The sequence below is a fragment of the Accipiter gentilis genome, chromosome 7 (genome assembly GCF_929443795.1).
Source record: "Accipiter gentilis chromosome 7, bAccGen1.1, whole genome shotgun sequence".
In the NCBI taxonomy this organism is placed as follows: domain Eukaryota; kingdom Metazoa; phylum Chordata; class Aves; order Accipitriformes; family Accipitridae; genus Astur; species Astur gentilis.
The window spans coordinates 6,887,640-6,909,288 of NC_064886.1; the positions used below are offsets into that span (position 1 = coordinate 6,887,640).

Genomic DNA, 21,649 nt, shown 5'->3' on the forward strand with positions numbered 1-21,649 from the left:
GGAAAAAAAGAATTGCAGCTTATGAAATAAATCTCTTCTACTTTCAGTTTATATTCTGTGGGAAAAGCTCAGGGCAAAGCTTCTATTACTTAGGAAGTTACCTTTGAAATACCATCATTCACTCAAGAGAGGAGATTGATTTGGCTTCCATAGCTGATGAAAGAATAAAAATTAATTCATCTATATGATATAGCTGTACACTTGTCCCTGCTGAGATGGTACCCGTGTGCCCTAGGAAGCTTGCTTTTGTCAGCCTGGGGAGAGGGAAGTAGCAGTTTTTGTCCCTAGAAAGTTGGTGCCAAAAGACAGACCTAGTGCAGGACTCAGGAGTAGGAAGAGTATCAAAATACAGATTTTTGATCTGATACTTATTTTTCTGTGGAAGGAAAAAAGCGATTAGATCTCTGGTAGGAGCAGGGAAAGAATATAGTACAGATAAAAAACATATGTCTGAAAGTGATCAGTGGCCATTTTAGGGCTAGTAATACTGAAGGGGTGATTTCATTTCATATCTAGAGTTGCTCTCTCCTAAATCATTTGACTATTTTAAAACAATTTTTGTTCTTGGAACTGCCAGTAGGGAGTGATCATAGATAGCAGGGATGTTGCAGGATACAGGCTGCTATAGTTTAGTGTGGAAATAACAAAAGGAAGAGCTGGGATATGAATCTCCTTAACTTTAATGGTTTAGAAATCTCTAAAAACCTCAGCAGTCTCTGCTGAACACAGTTAACTTTGTGCCCAATGCGTCAATCTGTCATGAACCCTAAACTTGTATCTAGGTTCAGCAAGAGTTTAGAGCACTCGGATCCTTCACAAAACTGAGCATCCAACCACTGAATTAAAAGCCTACTGAAAACAGTGTAATAGTGGCCCTCTCTTTTTCATAGACAGTTTATTTTTATGGGATGCTCTGTAAAGTATCCCAGTGCAAAAAAAAATAAAATAAATAAAGGCAAGTTTTGGAAGCACTAACTGTGCTTCCCCTTTCTTTTCAGAAAGGGTTTAAAGACGTGAAGTGTATTGTGTTTGCTAGCTTTTTCAGTAGAATGGGGATGGAACATGGGCTAATGCTCTGAAATAGAGATGTCTGAGAAGGAGAAAACAAGAAATCAAGGTACTGCAAATTCTTGCAACAATATTTCACTGAATATGTACTAGTGCTTCTGGGTAATGTGTTCTCTGTCCTGGCTTTGCAGCATCTGATATTTTATTCCTTCTTTCTCTAAAAATGTTCTATTATTTCCAGTTACCCCTGGATGTTGTTATAATGTAAGGACAGAATCCTTATCACTCTCTTGATACCTGACGTAAAAAGGTATCTCTAGCTGTGCATGCTGGCAACTGCTGCTGTTTGGAAGATAAGACATGTCACCTGTTCATGTCTAGATGTTTGAATATTGAGGAGGAGATGGGGAATACAAATAGCATTAAAGACATTGTCATTGCGGGGGAAAGAGTTTTGAGGTTTGGGTTTTGGTTTGGGGTTTTTTTTCCCCCAAAACTGAATATTCAGGTTAATGTCTTGATAAAGCTTATTTGTTTAATACTTCCCAAATGAAAGGACCATGTTTTATGGTATTAAAAATCAGAAAGCCAGTAGGCAAAGTTAATAAACAAGAGTCCTGTTTTTGGGAAAGACTTTTGCCATTTCTTGGTTGGATGAGGTAAATGAATGGCATTGTGCTTTGGTACCACACTTCAGTGAAGTAAAGCTGTTACACAGCTCTGTGTGAGGCAAGAAGGAAAGGGATTTTAGTTGCTATGCTGTAAATACCCAAAAGGGCCCAAAAGATCTAGGAGCGAAGTCAGTGCAAGTATTCTAGATGCCTGTGTCCTACTAACCTCACAGGGGGTTTTGATACTGTGTTATTTTTGTGAGTCTAGGATTCAGGATTTTCATTCACTCTTTTCTTGGAAGATTTCAGCTTGGGACAAAGGTAATTCCATCTAGTTTGGTGACACTATCCCTTTTCTAAGCCAGAGGTCCTCTTAAATGAGCAAGAAGAGGTTATAGGTGATTGGTGGACATAGTTAACTGCAGCATTTGAGAAACAGGTCAACTTGCTATTGTTCTCTTCAAAATCACTATACCTTTAGCTAAGTCTATTGGAGTGACAGCATCTTGTATTTTTGCCTGTGATAAGGTTTTGAAAGCTAGCTTTGGTGTTTTGCAATGAATTATGCACAGCAAAACCCCTGTCATGGCTACAAACTCAGGTCTTCTGAAACCTTTTTTTATGGGTGTTTCAGTGGGAATAGAAACAAAAAGGGATTGTGTGAGTAACAAGACTGGGGGGGGGGGGGGGGGGGCGGGATTTGTCTCAGTGAGTGAGTTTGAGTGAACTTGTAGCCTGTGCACCCTTCCCAGCTGCACGTATGTCTGTCTGTGGCTGGTCAGGGCGTCTAATTCTTTGCAATCTGATGTTGAGTAACTTAGTACTCTAGGACGCAAAACTGTCCCGCTGGGTTAAGTGTCGAGCACCAGGAGAGCTCGGTGAAAAGCTGTCACTTGCAAATACGTTTCTGTGCCGAACACTCCCGTTTCAGCCCTTCTCCGATTGCAGAGGGTGGGGGGAATGAGGGCAACAGCAGCTGCCCTCGGGAGAGAACGGCCGTGTCCCGTCCCGTCCCCGACCCCCCCGCGGTGGGTCTCCGGGCTCCGTTTCCCCCAGGCCCCGGGACGCCCCCGGTGCCGGGGAGGTGGCCCCGCCCCCTCCGTCCGGCCACGTGGCCTCCCCGCCCCGCCCCTCGCATTCCAGACATTGTTGCTGGCCCCGCCCCCGTGCCGGAGACCACACCCCTGCCGCCTGTCCCCGCCCCTGCGCCTCGCTTAAAGGAGCCGTCACCGCGCCCTCTTCCCCTCGCTTTCCCCTCCCAGGCCTGCCCCCTCACGGCCCGTCCCCGCCGGCGCCTGGCCCGCTCCCGGCGAGGCGAGGCGGCGGCGGCCGGGCAGCGCGCCTCAGCGCGGCGCCGCCATGGCGCTGGAAGTAGAGGCGTCCGGGGCTCCCCTGAGCTCTTTCCTGAGGGACTTCCCGTCTCCGCTGGGCCCGGGGGAGCCGCTGCCGTGGAGCTCCGCGGGGAGCAGCGCCCTGAGCAAGGCCGAGGTGCCGGGAGCGCTGGCCGAGCGGGCGAGGAGCCTGCTGGGCGGCAGGTGAGAGCCCGGCGGCGGGGGCGGGCGGAGGGGGGAGCTGCCGCCGGCCTCCCCTCAGGGGCGGCGCCGCGCGCTGACAGTTGGCGGGCGCGCGGGGGGGAGGGGCGGCGCGGGGCCGCTGAGGGGAGCGGGGCTGCCCGCCCTTCCCGCGCGCGGCCCGGCAGCGCCCGTGAGGGGCTGGAGCAGGTGCAGGCGGCGCGAGGCGCTTCCTCCTGAGGAGATTTCCCTGCCGTCCCGACCCTGCCGTCCTGCTGCCTCGCTTTTTTTTGTTCCCCCCGCCCCTTATTTCCCCCTTCTTAATCGTTTCTGTGAATATTGTCCTGGATGCTAAGCTTTTAACAGCGTGCTTCTGTCACGGGCCTCCGGCCGAGATCTGTGCCTCTGTAGTAATGTTTGTGTGCTCTCAAGAATACTTCTCTCCCATTCTTGGTGCATGAGAGATTAAATTACAATCCCGCAATTAGCGTGATAGGGCGATTCTTGTGGTAAAGCGCCAATACTTTGAATTCAAGTCCCTAAGGGCACCTGTGTGTGGATCTACTTGAAAGTCTGGAGAGAGAGAGAAGGAGGGAGAGAGGGAGTCGGTGAGCTGCAACCTGCCTTGCAGGGCTGTCAGGCGTAAGCAGCAAGCCAGCTAGGAAAGTACTCAGCTCCTTTGTCACTCTTCCCAGCCCTCTTGAATCGTCCTGCTGAGTAGGACATGCATGCGTGGGTTTCTCAAGTTGATTTTTTTCTCAATGCTCAAAGAGCATAGTCGCACCACCATTGGAAAACACAGCTCTTTTTTCAGTGATGCTTCTGTCACCCCCTGATTTCGGGAGAGATGTCTTACAACCTTCATCCTTATCAGTTTAGATCGTCTCTTTAACACTGCTAAGAATTTGGATGCGACTTACTTCTTTTGGCAAGTTAGTGCCTCACGAAGAACAATTTGCCTTGCTCTAGCCTCTTGTCTCCTGATAACTTTTCTCTCTTCGTGCCTGCTTCTTGAAGCACTTCAGCAGTAGGGCCTGCGTGTTCTAGGTTTTACAAAGTTCCTACCATGGGCTGCTTCATTAACATGTTTGTTAGGAGTCAAGAACGGGGATTATAGATGGTCTAAAAGAATCAAAGCGGAGAGGTGACTTTGTGCTGTGGTACTGGGGATAACAAGTGAAGACAGGGAGTTAAGGGAGACTGGTTCTGTTTAGGTATATGCTGAGCGTTACCTGGTTGCTAGAGGAATTTGATAAAGAGATAGAAAACAGGGTTTGAATTACTTGTGTCTCTAGCTACCATCTGGTGGGTTTATGAACACTGAATAGATTTTGTTGTTGTTGTCAAAAGCGTATAGGTGATTTTTAGGTACTTAAATTGCCTTAATCAAGTTGCTTCTGTGCTTTATATTACAGAGATGCTCCTGGACGTCATATCATTCAGTTAAATGGTGTGTCTAAACCTAAGCGTGAGAAATGCATACCAAAAAAATTAGGTTTTTAGGCTGTAGTTGAAAAAGACCCAGATGATTATTGCATTACTTAGTTGCGCTTTGACTAAATTGCTCTTGAACAAAACACAGCTGTTGCATTCCTAAATGAGATTACAAATTCATCGCGTGCACTGAATCTTTGAACTCTGGAGCAAGAATGGTTCTGGATGAGCGCTTTAAAGAACAGAGTAATGCTAGTCTTGAACAAATACTTATCACACGGCAACCCGTCTGCCATGTGGGCCAGGCTAATGTTTTCTAAAATTGTTTTAGAGAGGAAAGTATGAAGCTGTAGAGATACGGGATAGGTTCTTCAAACTGTAGTGATTTTTAAAACAGTATTTTTGAGTCACATATCTGCTAACATTCTCTTGTTCTCTAGTGGGCATATTAACAAGTGGAAGCAGAAGAAGAGTGCTGCTTTTGCAATGCTTTCATCTCACCTGTCACTTCTGGTGTTTACACAGAAAGGAGCCTGCCCTGTCAGAAGCTGCATTTTTCACATACCTGCCCTGCAGCCAGTTCTGATTAGGCAACCTGCTTTGTGGAGCTTCTTAAGTCCCCAGCTGGCAAAAAAAAAAAAAAAAAAAAAAAAAAAAAAAAAAGGCAGGGGAAAGCTGGCAAAAGAAAACAAAGCAGATTAAACCTGCAGCAATCTACTTATTTATCCTTCTTTTCATAAAATGTAGTTGGAAAACAGAAGTACATAAGGAAAGTGTTTTTATGAATTCTCGTGGCAGCCTGCAGGCAAAACAGTGAAGCTACCCTCTATGTGAAACTGTGCTTGGGTATAGTGTAGCATACCTAAAGTGTCAAATGTAGAGATCCCAGCAGACATACAGCTCAGTTTTGGACTCCTATGACAAAGAGAAACCTCATCTTGCAATTGCACAAAGACTGCAGTTTCCTTTTGGGTAGGCTGAGTTCTTGCATGTGGAAGAAAAAACTGGTAAAAACCAAGACAGGAATCTAATATTTCGAAAGTGCAGGCCCTCTTATCATCATCTATGTAATTAAGGACCAAAACTAAAGTCTCTGGTTATGTGAGAAATTGCCAGACATTAGGCTTTTTTTCCCCACATTCCCAGGTTTGCTACTGTAGAACAACTCCAAATGCAGTTTTGAAGGTTAAATAAACTCTTCAGTTGATCTGAATCCTCAATATTACTGAATTTAATATTATTGAATTCCTCAATAAAATAGATGAGGGAATGTAAGGAAACAGGAGAAGGAAGGATGCTAAAGGTTTTAAGAAAAGGAAAAATAAGGGGAGGGGATGACACAAGACATTGAAATGTTTGTGTAAAAGTTGTTAAAGATGCAGAAGTGATGCCAGATCAGGAAGCAAGTTCGCGAGAGGTCACTGTAGCTTAGATCCAGTGATGTGCATCTGTAACATGCAGATGGCAGCTCAGGGGAAAATATGCACGTTCAAATATTACAGTGTCAATATAACCAGGTTTAACACTATGAAGATGTTATCGGGTGTACCTTGCTGACTTCTGGTATTGATGCTTGTTCTGTATTTCCTCAGTTTGAGAGTTCTCTAACACTCCAGTGTCAAAGAATGTATTTTACATGATGATTAGTAACGATGAAGGGTTTCTCTCTAGATCAAAGTGTTATTGGGAATCAAGTTTGGCACACAGTTCTGCAGTTCTGCTTCTTATTTCTGCATTGTCAGATACTTCATTCACACCCACACAGATGTGTGGGTCATGCCTTGAGGGGCCCAAGCCAATAAAGGTCCAGCAATACCCTTGGCTCATGAGACAACATATGGTGATGTTTAGCTTGTCCTTCCAGTTGCTTAGAGGCATAAACCTTTGTGTCTTTGCAAGGAGAAACTTTCTTCCTCCACCACCGATCAGGATTGCTGTCGAGAAGAGAATGGGGTAAGGACTAACATTTGTTAGGCCCAGCAAGGAGTTTCTGAATGTTATTGCTTCTCGAAGGCTACACACATCTCTTACATGGAAGCAGTTGGATTTCTCAGGCTAAACCCCTTAAATGTCTTTACTAATCTAAAATGAATTATTTTAACAGTCTTCTGCAAATGCAGCTAGCATAGCCAAACACTAGCCAAGACAGCTAACCACTTTCACTTCCTGGCAGGATTTGTGCTTAAATCGCTAATCCAGTGAAGCTTTGCAGATGTTTCAAGTTTGAATAATTCATTTAAATCAATGGAACTGCCTGCCTTGTATGGAGCTAAATACATACATAAAATTCTGAAGAATTGGGGCAGGTTTAAGTAATCTTGTTTTGCAGAATTTTAATTAACATACACTTTTGGGTAAGAGCTATGTGTTCCGGCCATCTGTGGAAATGGGTCAATGTGAATGAAGAGCCCATTAGTTACTTCCAAAACTTTAGAAAATAACTTGAAATTTTACTAACTTGTACCGAAACAGAACATGAGATGAAATCAGACCCCCAAATACAGAAATTTCTCCTTTCCCTTGATAGGAGCTGAAACTTGTATGACCATCCTGTGACATAGGCAAAGAACAATGTGAAATTCCAGCAGCCTTCCTGTTTGAGGAGACTTTACTACAATAATAGTTGTGAGACTTTGGCTTCCTGTTCTGCCCCTTCCCAAACGATTCACTGTGTTTCATCTCTCCGTTGCCTCAGCATCCTGTTTTGTGTCTTTTGTGTTTTACACTGTAGTGCTTAGAGCCAAGGCGTGGCCCTGGCATCTTTATTTTCAGCATTTCCCTGCTTTTAGAATAGTTAATTCAGCAATTTTTATGTTTTTATGTGTTGTAAGCAGGAAGAGGAGAAAAAAAATAATTTTATCTTGCCTCTGGTTTACCCAATCTCTTCTTAAAACTCCCTCTAGTCCCTTCTCTGAAAACTACTGAATACCCTGTCTGCTGTGACCTCTGCTTTTAATAAATCCCCTAAAACTTACTTCCTTATTCCTAATTTGTACCATTTAGTGTATGTTATTGTAATGTACTAATACTTCCCATTGCTAGGAACGTGTTTACAGCATCAGTGATCTATTCACTTCAGACAAGAAAGTGAATTTCATGTGTGATTGCCTGCAAACAAACTTTCTAGTTTTCATGGGACCAGTTGTGCTTGGTAGCAAAAGCAAGCATGGGCTTAGCAGAAACAGCCTACTCTTTTCAGGAGTTTCTCATTGTTATATGATTAATAGTGTTAGAATTGGAAGTCTTGATAAAGTTAATGCACAAGAGGTATGTGGCACTTCTGCTGTTTACTAGTTAATTTAGCAAATGGTTAACAAACCAGCTCTGGTAATTTTGGGTGGTGGTCAAAACTAGCTGCTTTTCCGTTGTGCGTGGTTTGCCCACTGCTGCTTCTGAAGCTGATGGCAGGAAGATACACAGCTTGAGAGAAATGATGTGCAGCTCACACTGTACGCGTGTCTGGTTAATAAAGTTTTTGGCAGTTCTGACCTGCCTCCTATGGTCATAGAGGCTGGACAAGCTGTTAATTTTGTGATCAGTAAATTGCTTTTCAGAATGCGTTTCGTAATTTAAAACTCCCAGGGAGTTTTCCCAGTTACAAGATACTCTCAATAGTAATTTTGGGAAAGAATCACTTTGCCTTTAAAAAGGAAGTGTATGTATGGGGATGCCTGCAATACAAGAGAGAAAACACTTGATTAAATGCTGAAAAAAAGATCAAATCTGTAACGATGAGGAAACTTTTAGGTCTGGCTTGCTAGTGTTTAAATCAGTTTCTTTGTTTCTGCTTGGAAAACTGAAATTGTCTTTCCCTAGAACTTGCATATTTTGCTCTCAATCTGTGTGAAACACCCATTCTCTTGCTGTTTGAATTGGGCATCAAGATATGAAATACTCAGTTTTGCAAACAACACGTTTAGGGCTTAATTGAAAAGTGGCTTTTGTGGAATTAAGCCTCTCCTGTTGTGCTGTGTGCTTTTTCTTCCTGCTGAGAATGAAATGGAAGTAGCTGGTGACTCTCCATTGCACATTTTCTGTAAAAAACTGTTTGATGATGACTGAAGGGCCTAAATAGATGGATTCTAAAGCTGCTGCTTCTTCTGATAGTTTCAGAAGAAAATCTGGAAAAAACTGCTTCATGTAAAGATGGAAATGTAAAAGATTGAAATTCTCTGTGTGGCATTGTTTACATACTTGTTTTGATTCCATCTTGTTCATCTACTGTAAAGACCTGATGTCATTAACAAAAGAAACAACTTCCTATGCATTGTAGGATGTCAGATGTTCTCTCCTCAACGGGTATACATTTGTACTTTTCTGGTCACCGTCACCCTGGGAACTCTGGGTGCTGCTGTAATAAGTACTAATGCTTAAAGCCACTTGAGTGGAAGCATTCTGTAGTTGATTATAAGAATAAAAAGGGGGGAGGGAAATAAAAGTAGCAGATTGGGGAGAAAATACTGAATACAAGCAGCTTTTGTTTATGAGGAAACTTGTGACCTGCTATTATTTTGGCAGTATGAGAGGATCTTTCACTTACTAGAAAACTGCTAGCATTTGCAGATCTGCAGTAAAAACACTTTGCTGATATAGCTGTAACGTGCTAGAAACACACACTGAGTCCACAGTGACAAACTTTGCTTTACTGGCAAAGCTGTCCTGTATGTGATCTTCTGGTGTTACAGAGCACAAACACTCTTCCCTCTGATATAAGTCAGCTGCAGCTGAGTTATGCTAGAAGCTTTTGCTAGCAGATAGAGCACTTCTTCATTCCTCAACATATGCATATATATATATGCATGCTCTGAAATGAAAAGAGGATTGTACAGTGGTGCTCTGGCCTGCAATACCACTGCTGCCTTGTTGCCGTGACTTTGGTAATAATACCTAGTAAGAACATCATGTAAACTTTTTTTTTTTTTTCAAATTTGAAAGATGCCAAATGATCAACAACTTAGCAAATACAGTTAGTAATCTCCTGTGCTTCTCTTTATACAAACAGAGATTTCCTGACAGTACTGTGGGAGAATGTGTGTGTTTGGGGTTGGGGGATGTAAATTATTTTCCTTCCAAAAAAAAGTAAAAAATTCCGAAGGCTTTGCATAAACACTGAGTCTTTGGTATGTCCTAGTGAAGCTTTGTACCACTCTCCACCAGGTTGCACAGAGCTTGCTTCTCTCTGCTCGAAGTGCTGAAGAGCAGCTGTTCGGAGTCTGCCATCTGCTGCACTACTCGGCTTTCTCAAAGCTGCTGTAAGCTGTGGGCATAGAGCACAACAGAAAGTCTGTCGTCTGTTTTCAAGCCTTTGAAAAAAGTGTAGTCATAGTTGAGGCTCTGAACAAGATGTGGTGGCCTGACCTTTGATGCTCTGGATGCTTCCCCCATGCCCACAAAGCTGTTTACTAGAGATTTCTGAATATACCCTCTTACATTTGAGGGGAAGAAGAGGTGGAGGCATCTTTGAACTGGTGACTTGTTTGCAATGCTCACTGCAAGTGTACTGGGGATTTAATGACCCAAATGAAATGAAATAAGAAGTGATCTTACTAGGGTTTCTGCTTCCTGAAGTAATGTAAATGAATACACTGTGGCTGTGATGGCATGACAGCTGGTCTTTTAAAGTAAAAAAGAACTACATCGTATCGCAGAAGAGAAACAAGGTGAACAAGAAGAGAGTTAAGTTCTGTTCTGTAACTCAGCCCAAATCTAAAGTATGCAAAATATCATAATTGCTTTTTACTTCCGTCTGTAACTTTAGTTTGGCCCACAGGTATGTATGTCAACACAAGCTTTGCATAGCTCCTTTTAACAATACTGTATGTGTCCAGTAGTCTAGAATCTTTCAAGGGGGAGGATAGCATATAAATTTAAGTGTGTTCTTTATTAACATAAGTATTGCTTTACTCTTAACTTACCACTTTTATCTAATACTCAAGTTTTTAAAATTAGGCTTATATTTTTACCATGAAGTGGCTGGATGATATGAACTCCATGCTCCAGCCACTGGCGATCCGACTTTAGCTGGTGGTGAAGCTACAATGCCTCATCTGCACTGTTACAACATGCCTTAATTCTTTTTAAATATTTTTTTTATTGTGGTCAAAACACACCCTTTTTGTTAGTAAAGAAATAGCCTGTGGCAAAGAAATTCTATGTCTGTTTACTACTAGCCTGTGTACGCTGAGGCTAGGTAATTAGTGTTGCATGTGTCATAGAAACGGGGCTGACGCGTTTCTTCTAAGTCTTTAAGAGAAGGTAACATCCTTTCCATGTAGCACACCCCACCAGCTTCCCTCTTCTTCCCAACACAGTTGTTTTCCCACTTAGGAAACAGCTACAGTAATTCTTCTAATTCATGAAGATTAAATTATGCTTGGTTCAGCCTGTCAGCAGGGTGTCTTGGGCTTCTTTGAAAGGAAGATTTTAACAAAAAGTGACATTCTTCTTTGCTTACAGAAAAGGTTTGAAGTCTGTTACGGTAACTGCAGTGGGCTTCTACTTTTACACTGGTTGCCATAGGTACTGTGTCTGCTCCCAGATACTCTCTAGCCAAGTGAGACCTTGTAGCTCTCAACTAAAGAAGCAGTTCTTACTCTTATTTAATTATATGTTCTGTTAACTCTTGAGGTCCCTGATTTAGAGGATGAAATTAGAACTGGTAAACGTTGAAACTGAATGGAAGATGCCATTGCCTTGGAGCTCCATTTACCTGAGCTTCAGTAAAAAACAGGCTTACCAATATGGTAGTACTAACATTAAGAGTTCATAAAGTAACTGACAAATATGTTCTGTTCGGAACTGAGGCTGAATGAACTAAATAGGTAGGGTCATTTGGGGGGCTTTTATCTTTTGTCAACATGTCAGAATCAACTGTTCAACATTGTTGTTGCTGACTGCATAACAAATAAAATCCCAATGAACAACCATTTTCTCTGTATAGATTTGCAAAACTGGAGTGGGAGGAAATACATAGGAAGCAAAGCAAAGCTGAAAGAAGCGTATCAGTACTGAGGAATCTCTGAATTTCCTTTTTAGGAACTGGGTGGTGACTGGAAAAAGTTGAAGGATGTGACATAATAACTCGTAAACCTCTTTGTTACAGGCATCCTGTAAGCAGAGGTTTATACAGGACTTGTGAATTATAGCACTTACCTTTTGTTTAAGCTTCTTTTTATGGACCCAGTTCAGCAAGTCAGGGCTCTGCAAAGCAGAAGTCTATGAAGTTTAAAATCAAAGTGTTAAGCCCTCTTCTGATGCCAAGCTGGAAACCCAGGCTAGATTTGAATTTTTCCTCCAGCACAGCAAAGAAATTCTGAAGATGACTGAAGCTGTGGCTATCACTGCATTTAAATGCATAGCTCTTTCACTTAATATTTTGTCTCTGTTCTTGGAGCTGAAACCTACTTTAACTAAAGCTTCTGACTTGCAGCAGCATCAGCTACATATCTGACATAGCGTGGCTTGTATTTTCATATTGCTTTCTTTTCCACCTGTACAAACAAAAACAGGAAGCAGGATTTTTTTGAGGGTTTTGCCGTATCTGTTTCAGATGTATTTCTTGCCTGACCTTTTAAAAGGCTGTCTGTTAGTGTCAGAGTGATTATAAGCAGGCACTGTTACTTTTAACTTGGGTAGGAAAGGAACTAACTCCCCTAAACATATTAGCCTTAGAAAAGAAATAAAAAGCCAATTTCTGGCTTCCCTTGATGTGATATGACTGCAACTAGCACTGAAAGGACTGCAAACATGTTGCCATCTATTTGAAGTACCAAAATGACTCATTAAAGTAGGCCATCACTGCTACAGAATGCGTAGCATAAAACACGCTTCTGTTAGCAGCCTGCTGACTACACAATGCTTTCTGTTTGCTGCCACAGGAGGTACTTGTACATGGCTGTGAGGATATGACAAGGCCTCTCTTTCAGAAACACAATGGCAAAATGCATTTCAGCTTGTTGTTGCTGGGATCTGAAACCTCACGGTTTTCCCCTCCCTGCTCTTCTGTTTGCACAAAACCAGTCATCTCTGCTGAACATCTGCAGAGACTAGTTGCTTCCACCATTTCTTACTCCGTAGCCAACCAGTTTTATTCAGGACTTTCTAAATGTTTCTTGGCAAAACAAAGTCTTGTCCTTGACTTGCTGCAGGTGCCTTAATGTGCTACTTGCTTTGCTTGTATAATTTGATACTTTGTGGGTATCAAAACACTCCATGAACAATGGATAAAATGCTTTTTATGGACGTCCACGCTTATTCTTCATTGTGCTCATAGAAAATGTTGGGAATGTGTGTTATGTACTGTAATTATTAGTGCCTGCCATGGAATATAGTGAATATAAAAGAGTTATTTTCTAGTAGCCCCATTTTAAAGTTGGATGGGGCTTCTTTGTTTACAGATTCAAAAGCATTATAGCAAGTGTGTGCTTCCTATCAAGCATGCAGCTTGCATAAAGCGTTGAGTGAAAAGGAGAGGGTGTGTAGATTGTGTAGCATTATTGTCTTCTGGATGCTTACCTAAAAGCTTCAGCTGAATTGCAAATCTTGGAGTCTTTTCTTATCCCAGTCCCCAGTGCCAACTCTTTGCACCTTCTTCCTGGGTGATTTCTTTGGGGAACTTCCAGTCAGGAGAAACTGAATGTTCAAGGTCTGTAGGTTAGTACTGAGCATGACTTTCTTTGAGGAGGGAAGGGAACTGGAGTCTTAAGTAACCTTTTTGGAGATTTGCATGTACCACAATGCAGAGATCCTGATACTGTCTGTGGAGAGACAGTTGACTGTGAGCAAGAAATGTTGTGTAGTGAGTAGAAACAAAATGTTTGTGTTCAGAGGCTAGAACTGAAGGTAGCAGTTCCCATCTGAGAGCTCAAGAAAAGGAGGTACCATCTGTGACTGGAGTGTGAGGCAACAGTTTGAAAACATGATTCATATGCTTCTTCCTCTATGCATTCTCGAGAAAGCAGTTGTCCAACTGAAGATCTTATTAAAGAGTTGTATGAATAAATATTGAACATATGGTTTCTTCTACTAGTTTACTAATTAAATTGGAATTATTGATTGTGTGTAATCCTTTCTAATTCTGAGGTCACCAGCCATAAACAGTGAGGTTGTAGCTCAATTTAAACTAATGCAGTCTATTTTGCTTTCCCTTCCTTTTCTTACCAGCAGAGGTGTTTCACCACTTCTTGCAGCATCGTTGATCCATGCTGCAGTTGATGAAGTCCTCCAAACAGATTTGACTGAATTTAAGCAGCAAAGTGTGGAAACAGAGGGAGAAGGAGATGAGGAAAGGTTCACCTGTAAGTATACTTTTTTCCTTCTGTGGTTTTCCCAGAGGCTGTCTGTCGGAAGACTTCAGTGTTTTGAAATGTTTCCCAGAATGTTTGGTTAGGCTGTCTGGCAAGCAGCAGTGAACAGAACTTTATTTGCTCCTGCTGGGTATCTGTGGGATGAAAGGTAGCTATGCTAGTTTTGTGGGCAAGATGCAAACGTGTCTGGAGCCCTGGACTGATCGTGTGGGTTGGCTTTCTGGAAATGGAAGAGAGTTTCTCTTCCCAAAAAGAACTAGTGACTGTATCCACTGTGCTTGCTGAACTGAACTAGTTAAGAACTTTTCCTCACTGGATAATTTCACTTAAATTGAACTGGTTCAGTTCCTATCTTAAGTTGATAACTTCTTACATTTTTTAAGTGCCCTTTTCTCTTTGGTAGACTGACCTTAGCTAATTACTCCTATGTTTTGTCATTGACATCATCACAGTTGCTATTATGCAGCCACACTGACACCTTAAATTCATCCATATAATCCATCTTGCTTTTGTCTGTTCTTGGGAACCATATTTTGAGACCTGTGGCCCCTCCACTACCTGAACATCTTGAAACTCTAGATCTTCCTCTTGGCAAGTTTCTCAATAGTCTCTATCGATTATTTCTTTGCTTCCCACCCTCTGCTATAAAGATGGGATGCTGAGGGATGAAGAACCTGATGTGTGCGTCTTTTGTCTGATGCCTGCATTTTCTCCTGAGTGAATTGGAGAGAGAACAGACCTTGGTGACTGAGTACTGGGTTTGTGCCTTGTGTAACAGATGGTCCTATTGCATTTACATGCTGAAGTGTTTAACATTAGACTTCACCAAACCTTCAGTCCCAGTGCCAAGAATTTAAGTGGAACAGGATGCAGGCAGAGTCGAAGATAAAAACGGAGGAGAGATGTCTTAGGCAAACTAGTCTATCCTGTAAGGGGAAATACTCACCCTGCCATTTCCCTGGGATGACTTGAAAGGTGGTTCAGCGTGCCCCAGAGGACGCGTCTCCAAACAGGGCTCTGGTAGTGGCCAGGATATGACTTCCCACAAGCCTATTTCAGTATTCAGCTACAAGTCTGAAACGGCAGGAGGGGGAACACATTTAATTAAGCCTCGCTGCACCCTGAGTATTTCATCCCTTGCCTTAATGTTTGTAGCCTTCGTATGGCTGGAGACATTTGGCAAGTTTCCAGCACTTTGCATGGCAAGAGTCGGCTTTGTATCACCTTGGCTGGGGTCTAAACACCGTGCCCTGGCCCTTCTCCCCCGGCGCAGGGAGGAATGATTCCGCCTCCAGGGGGAACGTGAGCGGCGGCGTGCGGGACACCGGCACACCCGCCTCCAAGGCGGGGCCGGGGCCGGGCCGGGGCCGGGGCCGGGGGGACGGATCGCGCCCTCTGCCGCCCCCCCGGCGGAGCTGCGGCTGGGGCTGGGGCTCCCTGCACCTCCGTATAGAAAGAACCAGCTTGCGAGGGACGTCCCGCAGGCCCGCGGAGGTTCTCGTGGGTGCTTCTTCCAGTGCAGTCTCCCCATAGCGCCCTGTTTCTGCGCTCCGTGTTCTGTTGTGTCTGTTGGTCTGTGGGCGGTCACACGGACTTCACTGCAGCTAACCTAACCTGGAGCAGGACTCCGCCTGAGACGAGGAGCTGGCAGATAGGAGCTTTGTGTGACTAGATCACTGCAATTATAAGATAAAGAAGTACAGGCAGCAGTGCTAGAGCATGGCTTTGTGCAGGGGAACCTGAAGGAGATCAAGGTACTGATCTGCCATTACTAGAAACTCCCTATTATGTTTGCAGCAATGACTGTCAGGCATGTGGTAAGATCTCCCATTGTCAAAAGTGATATAAAAGCATCTCCATTATTGTCTCCCTTACATCAGAGAGAATTGTATCTTACTTACAGTGTTGTGATTTTGTGCTCCAGGAGTGTATATTTGCTATCGCTCAACCTTTGCAGGAGAATGAGGAACAGCATATTGTATCCCACGTATGATAATTACGTAGGTTTTCAGCACAAATATTTCACAAAGCAGTTGGAAGCTGGTCATCCGAGCATCTTGAAGCCACTCTGCTGGGGACTCTTCATTGACTCCCATGTAATTATCTTTGAGGTGAACTGTAGCAGTTATACAGGATGTGAACTGCTGTGTATTTGTGAGCCTAGAATTGTAATTCCTAGTTGTGGGTCTTATGAAAATCTTGGACCCACGGACCTTCAGTTAGTGAACCTCATCTGAATGGCTGAGAAATTATAATATTTAGAAACAGTGAGTAATGAAGAGCTTGATAGGGCAGGGACATTTTCTTGGTCACAAGCATCTAAAGTCTCTGGAATCCTGTATGGTTACATTATACTGGTGACACTTGTACAATAATTCATGCTGCTGTTTTACTCTAAAGGCCATAAAGATACAAGATTGGAGTCTACTTTTAAGATAGCACAGGCAAAGTCACAAAATCCTTGGATGAATACCATCTTCAACTAGTTCAGGTTCTCTCTCGGTGCTCCTTGTTAACAAATGCCCCAGAACCATCCCTGTTCTCATGGTTGAAACCATCTTTAATCTCCGTGTTATATATTCCTGCCTATTTTGTCTTTGTTCATTCTTGTGTCACCATTGTCATTTAGATCAAATCGCTATTTACCATTCCCCTATCAAACACTGGAAATCTGCTTACTATTCAGGTACTTACATTACCTAATCTCAGCCAGGAATATCTACTTTATATGCATTAGTTTCTCTGCACGTTTGGACTGTATTTGTTTTCCCTATATTGTAATTGCTATTGCATCGCTTTAACTGTACAACTAGGAAGGAAGATGTTCCTTGTGCTACAGCACAGTGTGGACTCTCTTCCTGCATTGCAATAATAACTCTCTGGCAAAAAAGCATTTTTTGGTTGAAAGAGAAGCAATTCTATAAAAGCAAGTTATGTACATGTGCCTATATGAGTACCACTGTTTGATGTGGTATACTGCAGAAGAATTTCTGCTGTTAAGGTACTAAATTCTATGTCAGATTTCACAAGCTTAATATTTAAACAGCAATGTGTGTCCAAGTCTTCTGGTCAGTATTAGTCAAGACATTTACAAATATGTAAACTAATAGCTGTAGACAAGACTGTCTAAGATGCTGTCCTATTTAATTATATTTGTATATGGGATGACTTAATATCTAAAGGTTTTAATATCTTGCCCATTCACACCTGCATATTAAGCAAACCAAAAGTAGTTTCGGTTAATATGTAGTGATGCTAATCAAAGATCTGTGTTTAAATTTAAGCTCTCAATTCTCCAGGCCCAGAGATGCATCTGAAGCTGGCCATCCAGTGTTGCTGAGAAAAAGAAATGCTTGGGAACCAGGAGTTATGAAAAGGAATTCTGAGGAAGCTTTAATGCTAGCAGTGTTAGCAGGAGTTAGGATAAAATAGGAAAGGTAGCTCATGCACTGCAGTTCTTTAGGAAACACATTAGTGACCAGCAAATTATTTTTGCTCTATAGATGATCTTTTCAATGCTTTTTGAAGTTAGTTGATTTAGCATTGAGGCGGGGTTCTTAAACAACAAAACTTTAAATTATTACCTATTCTGAGAGAGACTGCATTGCAAAGCTAGACACAATGCCAAACACCAAACCATTCAGTCTGATGAACAATAAGTTTGGATTAATTGATCTTTGGGACCTATCCAGAAAAGGATTTGAGTGTCTGGCTGGAGCTTTTCACACTATGCTCAATGGGTGTTTACAGTTCTGCTCTGTAATGACAAAGCAGGAAAGTGGCGGAAGTGTTCTTCTGTCCCTCTAGCTCCTACAACCATGTGTATTTAAAAAGATAAAGACAACAGCTTAAAACTCTAATCTGTTTAGCTCAGCTATGAGTTGAGCTATTGACCTCAGCGAAACATTCTCAGACTTCCTTGTTTCAGTGGAAGTGGTTCAGTAGGACATAACCTGACCCAAAGCCAGGCTAACGCTTTTTCAACCCTTGTGTTGAAGACAACAGCAATCTCTTATCTTGAAGGCTTTTCTGCCCACTTGATTATTTCCTTTTTTTTGGTGAGGGGAGGGGTGCACTGCCAGCATTATTAACTTGTGCATTTTACTTACATAGCAATTACATTTATGTCTAATATGCCAGACTGATTTGGGGGTCTTTGTTATGATTTTTGCAATATAATCACCTACTTGATAAGCATCTGTTTTGAAAGAGAACTAGTAAGCTTATAAGTAAAGAAGCTGCTCTTATGCTTAATATTATGCTGTTTTCCATTGCAACTTTCTCTCCACGTTATTCTCAGGAGCCTATTTTAATTCTTGCAGAGCCTGTAAAGGCAGAGTGCTGAACATGTGTATGTAGCTCTAAGGAAAGAAACTTGAAGGAAAGACAGGCCAAAAGATGGGGTAATGTAGGAAAATGGGGCACACAACTTACTGTTTTGTCTTTGTCCTGTCAGTGCTGGATGGAGAGTCATTGCAGCGCTGCTTCTTTAACAAGCTTCGGGATGTTTGCTTTGAGTGGCAGAAGCAGTTGCCACCACTGAGACCACTGAAGCGGTTCCTGCTTGTTTCCATCCATGCCATCCGTAACACTCGACGGAAAATGGAGGACCGCCACGTTCTGCTCCCAGAGTTCAATCAGCTGTTTGGTTTATCAGTAAGTCTGGACAAAATTGGGGAGGCCAGTTTGTTAGCTTTTCAACCTTCCTGTAAACACAATGACGTAGTGATGGTTGATCTGTGAAATGGTAAGAATTTGTTGCCACAAGTTATTTATTGTGTCTGTGCTGGAGCAAGGACTTACTGACTCAGATTCCTAGGGGCTAACTACGGCCCTGATAAAGAAGGATCTCGTGACCTTGGGTTTCATGTCATAAGCAATAAATGGGAGATGGGAAGTTCACCCAGTGTTATGTTGCTGGAGTTATAATGTTCTTGTGACTGAGTTAACTGATATATTAAGAAAAGAAGGAGGGAGAACAGCAGTTGTACAAGTGCCAGTTACTGAAGCTGCAGTGGGACTACATAACCAGCTGTCTGCTGTTTCAATTCCAGACTTTTTTTCAAGGATATTAAATGACTAACAGCAAACAAAGAAAAGTAATTCCCCTGCAAAGTACCCATTTTATCCATTTTACACATGGGTAAACTGACTTAAATTGCCCTTACCTATGCAATGTTGTATGGAAGAAAGCCCAGAATAAAGAATCTTTGCTTGCTGGTACCAGTCTATGAGCTATTTTGGTTTTGAACATGAATATGTCTTCCTCTCTCTCCCTCCCTGCAAAAGGATGACATTGATCGTGCTTACTTTGCTGTATTTGATGGCCATGGTGGAGTGGATGCTGCCAATTATTCAGCAACCCATTTACATGTAAATGTTGGGCTACACGAAGAGATTGTTAAGAATCCAGCTGAGGCCTTGAAATGCTCTTTCCAGAAGACAGATGAAATGTTTCTTTTCAAAGCCAAAAGAGAGGTGAGTGGGTAGAGATTAATTCCACTGTATTTAAATAACACTGAGAACTGTTGGACAACATGGTATTATCCAGAAAATTCTGGCAGTACAGTTTCTTTAAATCACCGACTTCTTTATGAAATTATGCTACATATAAAGGTTTTCTTTGATCAGATTATTTCTTTTTTTGAGGAAAAACAAAATGGTAATGCTTGCAAGTTCAAGATGAGTGATTGAAAAGAAGTGTTAAGTGGTTTAAATGGTCCTGACATACCAATTATTTGAGAGAACACTCTGCTGCCTCTTTGCCTAATTTAGGCAGCCCCTAGATGTTCTGTTGTCCTACCTCTTACCTGGAAAAGAGATTTCTCTCTTCCTGATAGTGTGGTCACTATCTTCCTCTTTTGTCCCGCCATTAATGTCACAGGTGGTTGTAAGATGAAAAGTACATTCTGTGATTTAAATCAGACTCTTCAGTTCATTAAGCTTATTGATCAGCTTTGAGTCAAGTTGGTATGATGAACATTCTTTCTTCAAATCTACATAATAGGAGGGTGGTGTATTATACAGTTTAATGAGAACTCTTTTATTATAGCAGTTACTGAATATGGAAGTATTCATTGTTAATATCTTCATTTCTGTCAATGAGATACAAAAGAGGGACCAGCATCTTCATGAGGTCTGACTCTCACTAATCTTTACAGGGAATCTAGGACAGTTAGGTTCCTTCCTTTGTTGGCATGATCATTTAAATACCCAAGGATAAGGGGTTGTATGCGGAGCAAGGTGACTGTAGTTGCCAGTGGTAGAGTGGAGAGTGTGAAAGGGATTGGGGAGACCTGTGTTTGTTTGTGAAATGCTCATGCTACTGAAATTCAGATCCTCTTTCTTTTCTATGTGTCTCTGTGTTTTGAACAATAGAGGTCTTAGTCTCCTAGATGAGTTTTGGAATAAATAGCAGAAAAGGAAGAACATAACAGAGGCAGTATTGGCCATCTGCATGTTAGAATATGTAAATAGTTTATTTCAAGTCTGTCCAATATCTCGTACCTTTTTTCAGGTGCCTGAATTATGATTGGCAGGTCTACTCTGCTTCATTTAACTCTGATTAAACCTAGGTTTACAATATTGCTGTGTAACCTAGTAGGGGTTGTTGAATAGTCACCTAACATACCTGTTTTCTTCTGTAGAAGCTGAGGAGTGGTACAACAGGTGTATCTGCATTGATTGTAGGGAACAAGCTACACATAGCATGGCTAGGGGACTCGCAGGTAATGCTTGTGCAGCAAGGAAAAGCTGTGACATTAATGGAACCTCACAAACCAGAAAGAGAGGTAAATCTGACTTGTTTTTTTTTCTCTCGTGTGTGTGTTGTCAGAATCTCTCTTGTAACCTTTGGAATCAAGCCTTCTTAAATGTTTGGTGCTTTACATAATTACATATATTGTATGATAGGATTCAGAGAATTGACAATTTCTTTTTTTCCATCCATGCCTGTGTTTTGAAAAGGTGATCCCTACAACTATGCTCCCTTGAAAGTACTGATGGTACTGGTAGTCCTGACTTCAGTTCCCGCTCAGACTGTCTTTTCAAAATTTGTAGTAGTTAAAGACTTTCACAGAATTTTTTTGTGTGTGTGAATTAAAAACTGCCTGTTACAAATTAACTTATTAATTTGAGATTAACAACTGTTTAAAATATTAGTAGAATGCAAGTCTTTCATAATGTTATACTGTCATTCAAAAGCTAATGATAATCTACTAGCCTAACTGGCTTAAAGTGTATTGCATTTTCTATATATTTTAAATAGCCAGGTATTTTATTACATGAAATTTGATGGGGACCTTGCGAGTTTAGATAGCATTGCACGACCCTTTGCCTTCATAGCATGAATATTTGTAATAACTGAGTAGTTAAAGGATTATCAATGTGAATACTATTCTTAAATAGTCTAGTTATCTTGTATTTTAATCCAAATATTTATATATTTACCCAATTGCTGTATGGGATGGGAAGAAGTGGCACAAAAGGATACTCATCTGTATGGGAAAAAACATGCAGATATGAAAAACTTAAGAATTCTGCTTTTTTTGTGGACAAGCCATGGTATGGTTGGGAAGTAGGTGGGTTGTTTCCAGTAATTTTAAGTGCATGTTTCCGAGCTAGATTCTGATATGTGTGTTTGCTATGTTCATACTATAATTACAGAAGCTGAAGCAGCTCTTGGTTTTGGGGTTTGTCTTTTTTTTCCTCTTCAATTGGATAACAACAAGGTCAGTAAGCCATGGGTAGGTTTTCAGTACAAAAATTGTATTCTACTGTT

The 21,649-nt window shown here is 41.8% G+C and overlaps 1 protein-coding gene across 3 annotated transcripts in view; it reads left to right on the forward strand.

The window, feature by feature from the left end:
• Window positions 1-2,872: 2,872 nt before the first annotated feature.
• PPM1F (protein phosphatase, Mg2+/Mn2+ dependent 1F) overlaps window positions 2,873-21,649 on the forward strand; it is a 29,115-nt gene continuing 10,338 nt past the window's right edge. For all 3 annotated transcript variants that reach the window (XR_007506621.1, XM_049804515.1, XM_049804514.1), the window contains exons 1-5: window positions 2,873-3,154; window positions 13,730-13,860; window positions 18,326-18,525; window positions 19,159-19,347; window positions 20,517-20,660. Coding sequence is in view for 2 of the 3 variants with exons in the window: in XM_049804515.1 (XP_049660472.1) it covers window positions 2,979-3,154; window positions 13,730-13,860; window positions 18,326-18,525; window positions 19,159-19,347; window positions 20,517-20,660 (840 nt within the window). In the remaining variant the exon portion in view is untranslated. The remainder of the gene's footprint in view (window positions 3,155-13,729; window positions 13,861-18,325; window positions 18,526-19,158; window positions 19,348-20,516; window positions 20,661-21,649) is intronic.